We start from the raw sequence: 11,528 nt of genomic DNA, 5'->3' as shown, positions 1-11,528 counted from the left end.
TTGTTGTTGTTGTTGCTTGTTGCTAGGGTGTTGTTGTTGTTGTTGCTTGTTGCTAGGGTGTTGCTGTTGTTTGTTGCTAGGGTGTTGTTGTTGTTGCTTGTTGCTAGGGTGTTGTTGTTGTTGTTGTTTGTTGCTAGGGTGTTGTTGTTGTTGTTGTTGTTGTTTGTTGGTAGGGTGTTGTTGTTGTTGTTGTTTGTTGCTAGCGTGTTGTTGTTGTTGTTGTTTGTTGCTAGGGTGTTGTTGTTGTTTGTTGCTAGGGTGTTGTTGTTGTTGTTGTTTGTTGCTAAGGTGTTGTTGTTGTTGTTTGTTTCTAGGGTGTTGTTGTTGTTGTTTGTTGCTAGGGTGTTGTTGTTGTTGTTTGTTGCTAGGGTGTTGTTGTTGTTGTTTGTTGCTAGGGTGTTGTTGTTGTTGTTGTTGTTGTTGTTGTTTGTTGCTAGGGTGTTGTTGTTGTTTGTTGCTAGCGTGTTGTTGTTGTTGTTGTTGTTTGTTGCTAGGGTGTTGTTGTTGTTGTTTGTTTCTAGGGTGTTGTTGTTGTTGTTTGTTGCTAGGGTAGGCAACGGAGCCGGTCGGCCGAGCGGACAGCACGCTGGTCACGTGATCCTGTGGTTCCGGGTTCGATCCCGGCCGCTGACAAGAAACGAAGCGCAGAGTTTCTTTCACCCTATGCCACTGTTACCTAGCAGTAAATAGGTACCTGGGTGTTAGTCAGCTGTCACGGGCTGCTTCCTGGGGGTGGAGGCCTGGTCGAGGACCGGGCCGCGGGGACATTAAAGCCCAGAAATCAACTCAAGATAGATAGATTGATAGATAGACAGATAGATAGATAGATAGATAGATAGATAGATAGATAGATAGATAGATAGATAGATAGATAGATAGATAGATAGATAGATAGATAGATAGATAGGATGTCGATGTAGTTGCTTGCTGATAGTACTCACCTGGTTGTTCTCACCTAGCTGTGCTTTCGGGGGTTGAGCTCTGGGTCTTTGGTCGCGCCTCTGAACTGTCAATCAACAGGTGTACAGATTCCCTCAACATCAACCACTAGTGTGATGGTGGGGTGGCCTCAGGGTCGGCCCGATTTGTCATACTTTGACCCGGAATTGGATCAGTTGGTGGTAACCCCCTGGTCCATGTGTGATCCCCAAGTAGCCCTTCACGGGGCTCACTTAGTGATGTTCAGGGGACCTTAGGGCTTTCCCCTCTGGTTCGGGCTCCAAAGCATCTGAGTTTTCGAAGTCAGGGTTGGCGTTTCCTGTGTTATGTTTTTCTTGCTGATGTCTCGCTCAACCTTACAGGTGAACTGTTCTTGGTGTGAGGGATATCGTATCTTAAGCTCTCTGCGCCTCTACACAGGGTCCAGATTTTGGCCTCTGTTCCCCGGTAGGCTTACAGTGGCTCACATAGGCCTGCAGTAGTTCCAATTGGGTGGATCTATCAAGGTTGCTAGCAACAGGGAGCGTCCAAGGACCCTCCACAAGGAGGCATTTCATTACATTGAGCACTGTTTTTGTTATTTTTATAATATCTCTCTGCGGTTTTTGCTGCAATATATATATACAATGATTTATCACCGAATTATGCAGAACAATGACCTTTAGAACCCAGATCAACATGGATTTAGAGTAGGAAGATCATGCCCTTCTTAACCACAATGACAAAATCACTGAAGAATGAAAAGAAAAACAAAATGCGGATGTGGAATACACAGATTTTGCAAATCATTTGATAAGTATGACCATGAAGAGAGATAACACATAAGATAAGACCAACAGGAATAACAGGTGAAGTAGTGTGATAGACATTCAATTTCATGTCACTCAGACCACAAAGAGTAACAGACCAAATATAGTCCAGGCAAAGTGAAAAGTTTTGTACCTCAGGACACAGTCCTCGCACCACGGATTTTTCTTATTCATGTATCAGATACAGACAAAAATACGAATCATAGCTTCGTGTCATCTTTTTGCAGATGAAACAAAAGTCTGTATTTATATTACTTCTGAAGAAGATGGTGAAAACTACAAACTGATACTAAAGTTTTCTACTGGGCAGCAGAAAATAGCATGATGTTTAACAGTGATAAATTTCAGGTACTTAGGTATGGAAAAATGAAGACCTTAAAGGAATTACACGGTACAAGACACAATAGGATCTACCCACAGTAGGAAAGCAACATGTAAAGGCTCTGGGAATAATGATGTCTGGCGACCTAACGTTTAGGGAGCATAACCAAGGAAATAGAGCATAAGCTAGAAAAATGATAGGATGGATTACGAGGATCTTCACATCCAGACCTTTCAATTGTGAACCAACAATGCCGGCAACCACAAGGGTTAAGTAGAATCATTAATACTTTGATTATTAAACAAAATTATCTCCTCCAATCACATTGAAAACTAATGACAATACCATTAAATTAATGGCTTTCTGTGATAAGCCAGCTGCTGGGTCGGTACTCTGCAGGAGCATAGCTTCACTGATACCCCTCAGCTGGATCCCTTTGATAAGGAACTTGATGAAATGCTATTTGAAAATCTAGATGGAGCCCTTTATCTGTTAAAAAAGTGGCATTGGTTATAGAAAAGGCATGTTTTCAAAATATATAAATATATATTTTATTTGTTGGAAGAGGGTGGGCATTGAGCAATATATCAGATTATCTCTCCAATCGTCATTAATAAACACCTTTTAATAATAACTGCATGCTTGAAAACAGCTCACACTTCTCTTGTTCAGAAGACATTTCCTTTCACTTCTTCGATCAAGAAATGAGATAGAAAATTTTAAATAAGTCCAATTAGTGAAGTTTCAGGTGGCCTTGGGCAGCATGTCCCTACAGTAGCAGTACTTCCTGTAGACGGGGTCAGTGGTACAGTGGCTCTGGTTACCATACTGGTTTATCCGCGAGACGTCGCTGACCAGCTCATGCTGTCTTATGTGGTACTTGACTGTTGCTTCAAGTTCAGCCTCGCCTGACACATAGGAAAGAAAGTGAAAACAGCGTTGCAATTAAATTTTCAAAATTTATTATAATGGTATAATGGTGAGAGTAAAAACTACTAATTAGATGGTTTAAACTGTAATTGCAACAAGCACAAAGGAAGGATCACTCATCCCACGCATTTCCTCCAGTATACAGACCTATCTAATTTTGCATATACTGACCCTACAATCTTAATTGGGGATTTAAATGCTAAACACAAACATTTAGAAGACCAATTCGTAAATACCAACGGTAGGAGATTGATGGCACTTCTCGATGCATATGATGCTCAAATTATCAGTAAGAATCAGCCAACCTAAATATATGGAGGAGCGCACCTGTCATACACAACTCATGAGACTGATATTATGGATGACTTAATGTCTGACCATTTAGCCTTAACAGCTAACATTCACGTGGCTATTGATGTCCTACCTGGCACTAGGCTGAGTGGACGCTGGCTAACAGTAAGAAAAGAGCAAGAAATTTTTTCATTGACAGTATTGAACATTGGTATAACAATTATGAGCCTGAAAATTTACAACAGTTTTATGATGACCTCGTGAATAAAACCTATGAGGCCATCAAAAATAGGGAGTCACACCAAACAAAAAGATGTACCGGTAAACAGGTCAGACACAACCAGTACTATAATGATGCTAAACTGAAAGAACTTAAATCAATTGCTAGACAGACGGGTAAAGCATATAAGAGCCTTAGAACACCTTCAATGTTTAAACTGTTACAGGCCACGCTTGCAGCGGCAAGGGAGAGAATAGTGAACTGAGACAAAATGAATGGGAGGGTTTTGTTAGTGGACTTAACCTGCATACTCCCCTGGGCAAAGCCTGGAAAGGCATAAACAAAGTTATTGGTAAAAATAATAGACAAGTTTGACATCCAAACCGGCTACAGAAAGTCAATCAGTTAATTACAAAAATGGACTCAGGTCTCCAGCTTTGCAATGCTACCACCTAGCACAAAGGAGAAATTGCAGGCGAAGTCCAAAGACAGAAATGCTCTCATTAACTTCATGTTGAGCAAGCAACTTGATGAATGTGATCCTCCATATACAGATTATGAATTGGATGCAGCGGTCGCCAGGGGCAGTAGCACTGCTCCTGGTGAGGCAAGGTATCGCCTAACATATTCTCAGATTACTACATCGTGTACCCGGTAACCCATTATTAGAATTGTTTAATGCGAGTTATGCCACTGTGCAGCTGCCAGTATCATGGACCACCAGTCTCACGGTTCCTTTACAAAGCCTAAACAACCTGAGTTTTTTCGTCTCATCTCACTGACCAGTTACATGTGTAAAACCTGTGAAAGAATGGTGCTTAATAGATTATTGTATAGAGTTAAAGAGCACATGTCACCCGATATCAATTGTTTCACACAAGGAAAGAGTGTACACAACTGTATCACAACCTTTCTTACTGTTCATGGAGATAAAAGGCACGAGTACACAACATTTCTTGATTTAAAAAATACCTTTGGTATTGCTAATAGGGAAGTGATTATGTATGAATTAGCAAGAATGGAAATAGGTGGACAATTATTACTATTAATACGGGGCTATCTTACCAACCGGAAGTCCTCTGCACTGTTCCAAGGCTACAAGAGTGAAACTAAATTAATGCAAATGGGCACCCCACAAGGAGGAGTGTTCCTTACTCCAGACAACACTACACCGCCACCTCCATACAAGGAGTACCTTGTTTAATGTTCTAATTAATGCCTTACTAAAATCAGTCCCAACTAGTCCGGTAAACATCACTATCAGCTATGCAGATGACATCCTTGTACATACTAAAACCCACCACAAAATGTAAACAATCTTAAATTGCATACATACAGCTTGTGAGAGCCTTGGTTTTATAATCAGCGCTGCTAAACTAAGGTATTTAACAGACAAATTGGTAATCGCAAAAGTGGTACAAGAAAACTAAAGATAGATAACATACCAATAGACTATGTCTCATCTTTCAAATACCTTGGTGTCTCTGTCCCTTGTACCTTACCTGCAGTCAATACTTTATATCAACAGTGTAGAGACAGACTCAAGGCTCTCAGAACTGTAGTGGGGGTACAGCTCTAAATATGGTGGGAATACAGTATTAGAAGAGCAAAAATGTTGTACTTAGCATATATAAGGTCTCTGATAGACTATCATGCAGCAACTTTAGTCCTGCAAAATGGCAAGAGTATTGATAGACTGGAAAAAATGCAAAATGAAGCGCTCAGAATTATTCTTGGCTGTCCTATAACTACTAAAGTTCTCAATTTGTGGATACATGTTGTCTTGAGATGGAGGGGGGGGGGGAGTGTAGTGTTGCCTGGAGGTGGGGGTGTAGGTGTTGCCTGGAGGTGGGGGTGTAGTGTTGCCTGGAGGTGGGGTTGTAGTGTTGCCTGGAGGTGGGGGTGTAGTGTTGCCTGGAGGTGGGGGTGTAGTGTTGCCTGGAGGTGGGGGTGTAGTGTTGCCTGGAGGTGGGGTTGTAGTGTTGCCTGGAGGTGGGGGTGTAGTGTTGCCTGGAGGTGAGGTTGTAGTGTTGCCTGGAGGTGGGGGTGTAGTGTTGCCTGGAGGTGGGGTTGTAGTGTTGCCTGGAGGTGGGGGTGTAGTGTTGCCTGGAGGTGGGGGTGTAGTGTTGCCTGGAGGTGGGGGTGTAGTGTTGCCTGGAGGTGGGGGTGTAGGTGTTGCCTGGAGGTGGGGGTGTAGTGTTGCCTGGAGGTGGGGGTGTAGTGTTACCTGGAGGTGGGGGTGTAGTGTTGCCTGTAGGTGGGGGTGTAGTGTTGCCTGGAGGTGGGGGTGTAGGTGTTGCCTGGAGGTGGGGGTGTAGTGTTGCCTGGAGGTGGGGGTGTAGTGTTGCCTGGAGGTGGGGGTGTAGTGTTGCCTGGAGGTGGGGGTGTAGGTGTTGCCTGGAGGTGGGGGTGTAGTGTTGCCTGGAGGTGGGGGTGTAGTGTTGCCTGGAGGTGGGGGTGTAGGTGTTGCCTGGAGGTGGGGGTGTAGTGTTGCCTGGAGGTGGGGGTGTAGTGTTGCCTGGAGGTGGGGGTGTAGTGTTGCCTGGAGGTGGGGGTGTAGGTGTTGCCTGGAGGTGGGGGTGTAGGTGTTGCCTGGAGGTGGGGGTGTAGTGTTGCCTGGAGGTGGGGGTGTAGTGTTGCCTGGAGGTGGGGGTGTAGGTGTTGCCTGGAGGTGGGGGTGTAGGTGTTGCCTGGAGGTGGGGTTGTAGTGTTGCCTGGAGGTGGGGGTGTAGTGTTGCCTGGAGGTGAGGTTGTAGTGTTGCCTGGAGGTGGGGGTGTAGTGTTGCCTGGAGGTGGGGTTGTAGTGTTGCCTGGAGGTGGGGGTGTAGTGTTGCCTGGAGGTGGGGGTGTAGTGTTGCCTGGAGGTGGGGGTGTAGTGTTGCCTGGAGGTGGGGGTGTAGGTGTTGCCTGGAGGTGGGGGTGTAGTGTTGCCTGGAGGTGGGGGTGTAGTGTTACCTGGAGGTGGGGGTGTAGTGTTGCCTGGAGGTGGGGGTGTAGTGTTGCCTGGAGGTGGGGGTGTAGGTGTTGCCTGGAGGTGGGGGTGTAGTGTTGCCTGGAGGTGGGGGTGTAGTGTTGCCTGGAGGTGGGGGTGTAGTGTTGCCTGGAGGTGGGGGTGTAGGTGTTGCCTGGAGGTGGGGGTGTAGTGTTGCCTGGAGGTGGGGGTGTAGTGTTGCCTGGAGGTGGGGGTGTAGGTGTTGCCTGGAGGTGGGGGTGTAGTGTTGCCTGGAGGTGGGGGTGTAGTGTTGCCTGGAGGTGGGGGTGTAGTGTTGCCTGGAGGTGGGGGTGTAGGTGTTGCCTGGAGGTGGGGGTGTAGGTGTTGCCTGGAGGTGGGGGTGTAGTGTTGCCTGGAGGTGGGGGTGTAGTGTTGCCTGGAGGTGGGGGTGTAGGTGTTGCCTGGAGGTGGGGGTGTAGGTGTTGCCTGGAGGTGGGGGTGTAGTGTTGCCTGGAGGTGGGGGTTGTAGTGTTGCCTGGAGGTGGGGGTGTAGTGTTGCCTGGAGGTGGGGGTCAAGATTTGTACTCACCTAATTGTGCTTGCGGGGGTTGAGCTTTGGCTCTTTGGTCCCGCCTCTCAACCGTCAATCGACTGGTGTACAGGTTCCTGAGCCTATTGGGCTCTATCATATCTACATTTGAAACTGTGTATGGAGTCAGCCTCCACCACATCACTGCCTAGTGCATTCCATTTATTAACTACTCTGACAGTGAAATTGTTTTTAACGTCTCTGTGACTCATCTGGGTACTAAGTTTCCACATGTGACCCTTTGATCGTGTCCCACCCGTGCTGAAGAGTTTGTCTTTGTATACCCTGTCAATTCCCCTGAGAATTTTGTAGGTGGTTATCATGTCTCCCCCTACTCTTTTGTTTTCCAGGGATGTGAGGTTTAGCTCCTTTAGCCTTTCTTCGTAGCTCATACCTCTCAGTTCTGGGCCAAATCTGGTGGCATACCTCTGAAACTTCTCTAACTTTTTCGTGTATTTATCTAGTTGTGTTTGCGGGGGTTGAGCTTGTGTTTAACTAGGTATGAACTCTAGGCTGAAGCTGCATATTCCAGGATTGGTCTGACATTAGTGGTATACAAGGTCCTGAACGATCCCTTACACAAGTTTCTAAAGGCAGATCTTATGTTTGCCAATCTAGCATATGCCATTGATGATATCCTTTTGATGTGGACTTCTGGGGACAAGTTCGGTGTGAATTAACCCGCAGATATTTCTCTGTATTTGATTCTTGCAGGATTTCACTTCCCAGATGGTATTTTGTGTTCAGCCATCTGCTCCCTTCGCCTAATTTCATTACTTTACACTTTCCTGAGTTGAACGTTAGTAGCCATTTTCTAGACCCTCCCTCCAGTTTGTCCAGGTTGTTCTGTAATCTCTGTCTATCTTCATCTGTCTTGATTGTTCTCATAATTTTTGCATCATCAGCAAATATTGTGAGGTATGAGTCTAAACCTTCTGGAAGATCGTTTACATATATTAGAAACAGGATGGGTCCAAGTACAGAGTACTGTGGGACTCCGCTGGTGACATCTCATCACTCTGATGTCTCCCCCCTCACAGTTACTCACAGTTTCCTGTTGCTTAGATACTCCTTAATCCACTGGAACACCTTATCTTTTACTCCTGCCCGTTGCTCCAAGTTTTGTAACAACCTTTTATGGGGTATTGTTTCAAAGGCTTTTTGACAGTCCAAGAAAATGCAGTTTGCCCACCCTTCTCTTTCTTGCCTAATTTTTGTTGCTTGGTCATGGAATTCTGTTAAGCCTGTGAGGCACGATTTACCATCTCTGAACCCATTCTGGTAGTGTTACAAAGCTATTTCCCTCCAGATGTTCTACGAGCCTTTTCCTCACAATCTTCTTCCTCACCTTCCATAGTATACAAGTAAGGGAAAACAGGCCTGTAGTTCAGTGCCTCTTGCCTTTCACCCTTTTTGTTTATTGGGACTACATTAACTGTCTTCCAGCTTTCCACTAGGTCTCCTGCTTCCAATGACCTGTTATACACCATACAGAGTGGCACACTTAGTGATTCTGCACCCTCTTTTAATATCCATGGTGAGATTCTGTCATACCCAACAGCCTTTGTCACATTCAGCTCCAACAGATTCCTTTTGATCTCATCATTGGTGAGCTCAAATTCCTCCAAGGTTGCTTGGTTTGTCGCCTCCTCATTTAGTACAGGGGCTTCTTCTTGTTCTATTGTGAAGACCTCCTGGAATCTTTTGATGAGAACTTCACACACCTCCTTGTCATTATCTATGTTTTTGTTCTCCCTTTTTCTCAGTTTCATCACTAGTTCCTTCAGTACAGTTTTCCTCCTGATGTGGCTGTGGAGCTTTTCTGTTCCCTATTCCCATTAGGAAGTTCCTCATCTCGTTATATTTTCCTCTTTGATAATTTAGTATTTTCCCTTCTAATCCCGTCCTTGGATAGGTTATCCCTACCTCTACCAGATACTCAAATGTCAATACACTGTGGTCACTCATTCCCATGGGGCCTCAAATTTAACTTCCCTTATTTCTAACTCATTCAAGGTGAATATCAGGTCGAGTCTAGCTGGTTCATCATTGCCTTTCATTCTTGTGGGTCTTTTAACATGTTGGTTCAGAAAGTTCCTTGTTGCCACTTACAAGAGTTTAGCTCTCCATGTATCTGCACCTTCATGTGGGTCCCCATTCTCCCAGTTTATCGTTCCAAGGTTAAAATCGCCCATGATTAAGAGTCTGGAGCCATTCCTGCAGGCAACTGAAGCTCCTTTCTCTATTATATTATTGGTTGCCATGTTGTTCCTATCGAACTCCTGTCTGGGTCTTCTGTCATTTAATGGAAAGTTGTAAATGACTGCCACTATTATCTTAGGTCCACCAATAGTCATAGTTCCTGTTATGACTCCCTACAGTCTTCTCCTACCCGTGGTCTCAGTATCATTTCTCCACATCCTCCCTCTTCTCCATCCACTGTGGCCTTCACCTATCGACTCCCATCTTTCTTCTCAGACCGCGGCTCTATCTTTTGGCTTTCACTAACAAATGTCCCTCCGGGCAGATATCCATTCTCCTCCCAGCCAGCTTCGTGTTGTTTGCTCTCATTCTCCCTTTTCTCCTGAGAATGTGAAGGCTGTCACACAGTACATTGCTACTGGCGCGCATTTGTCTCGCAGTCAGAGACGTGAACCTGGTTCCTCTGCAAATTCCGACAGTGCTTGGGCTATATGCTGTGGGCGTGGCAGTCTGGAAAAGGCAGCCGACAGACACCTGATTCTTTTATTTTGTTTCAGGAGGCGAGTGCAGCAGCCCGTAGATGTACAGCTAAATGTGAGAGTTTGAAATCTTATGTTTCCACCATTGTGGTTGACACCCAACTTCATCAGATCTGGATGAAAATCCGTGAGATTGCAGGTAAATTTGTTCCAGACATATCTCCCGTTTTTTATCCCCATGATTCTGTCGTCGCATGTCCGGTGTTGGTCCGAAATGAACTGGCCTCACACTTTTCAACCATTTATTCTGGTACTCATCATCCTCCAACTTTCCTTCCTTGTAAACTCTTTATTGAATCTCATCCATTGAAATTTCCCACTCGCCTACAGCTCCCCTATAACGCTCTCTTCTCTCAATTGGAACTCCAGTCAGTCCTGACCTTCAGCTGTTCTACTGAAATCGGTTTAGACGACATTCATTGAGATGCTCCGTCACCTCCCTCAGTGCACCTTTCGGTATTTGCTGAATATCTATAACCGCATTTGGGAGGCATCGCAGGTCTCCGAGAACTGGCTTCAAGCGTTTGTTCATCCTATTCGGAGGCTCGGTTCTCTAGGGACATCCCCTAATTATTTTCACCCATTGCCCCGGAGAACTGCATTTGCAAACTTTTTGAACATATGGCCAATGTATGTCTTATTGGGTTCTTAGTACCTTATCCCTACCCTTCCCCCCCTCTCTCAATTTGGCTTTCGAAAGTGTTGCAGCACGATTGATATCTCAGTGGATTTGGAGGTCTACATTCGCACTGCCTTTATTACGCAACCCTCCGTTGTTGCATTTCATTTTGACCTGGAAAAGGCTTGTGACACCACCTGGAGAATTAATATTTTATCCCAGATAAACAAAAATTGTCCTTGGCCATCTCCTACTCTTCTTTCAAAGCTTCTTCTCTCATCTTTCATTTAAAGTGAGACTTAGTACCACTTTCTCTGACGATTTTTCTAACAACATGAAGGTGGTCCGCAAGGCGGTATTCCGAGTGCTGCTCCTTTCCAAGTTGCCCTAAATGGTCTTCCTTCCTCAAATCCCCCTGGCATATTCTTTATGTTCTCGGCTCTTTATGTTGATGATCTAACCCTCTGCTGCCAGGATGATAATTCCCGTTTCCTCCAACACCAGCTCCAACTTGCTGTTGATTACGTGTCGTCATGGGTTCTCTGGGGTTCTAGTACGATTAAAATTGGTGTTATGACTTTTACTCGGAAGCAGGTCGTCCTTCGCCATCCTTTGTTGTTCTATCCTGTCCTATCTATGTTCTGTTGTTCTATGGTAATCCCTTTCTGGAAAAAGATTTTGCTAAACTTTTGGGGTTTATCTTTGACACCCGTTGGTCTTGGTCGCCCCATAACGCTTACCTCCGAGTTGAATGCTCTAAGGCCCCTTACGCTAATTAAAGTCTTGTCCCATATTTTCTGGGCAGCTGAAAGACGCACACTTCTCTATTTTGCAGTCTTCTCTCGTGCTGTTTAATCTCGATTATGGCTTCTCTGTCTACTCCTTTGTCTTTTCTTTGGCCCTTCGTCGTCTTGATGCTCTGCACCATGCTGGGTCACGCCTCAGCTCAGGTACCTTTCGTTTATCCCCTAACCTGAGCTTGTATTTTGAAAATGGTGTCTTGTCTCTACAGGATATGACTCCTATTTCTCCCATATGCCAGCTTTAAGAGTCATATCAGCTTACCATGCAAGGTCTCTGAGATGCAGGGAATCTTTTGATGTATGAGGCTACCGAAATGGTTACCGATTTATGGA

General features: G+C 45.2%; 1 protein-coding gene across 5 annotated transcripts in view; it reads right to left on the bottom strand.

Annotated features, from left to right (window-relative positions):
- Positions 1-2,596: 2,596 nt before the first annotated feature.
- Positions 2,597-11,528, bottom strand: part of LOC123767559 (uncharacterized) — a 456,074-nt gene continuing 447,142 nt past the window's right edge. For all 5 annotated transcript variants that reach the window (XM_045757296.2, XM_045757294.2, XM_045757300.2 and 2 more), the window contains one exon: positions 2,597-2,978. In XM_045757296.2, coding sequence (XP_045613252.2) covers positions 2,815-2,978 — 164 coding nt within the window. In that variant the 3' untranslated portion in view covers positions 2,597-2,814. The remainder of the gene's footprint in view (positions 2,979-11,528) is intronic.

This window comes from Procambarus clarkii, chromosome 67, assembly GCF_040958095.1.
Source record: "Procambarus clarkii isolate CNS0578487 chromosome 67, FALCON_Pclarkii_2.0, whole genome shotgun sequence".
NCBI lineage: Eukaryota > Metazoa > Arthropoda > Malacostraca > Decapoda > Cambaridae > Procambarus > Procambarus clarkii.
This window is presented reverse-complemented; position numbering and strand designations above follow the sequence as displayed.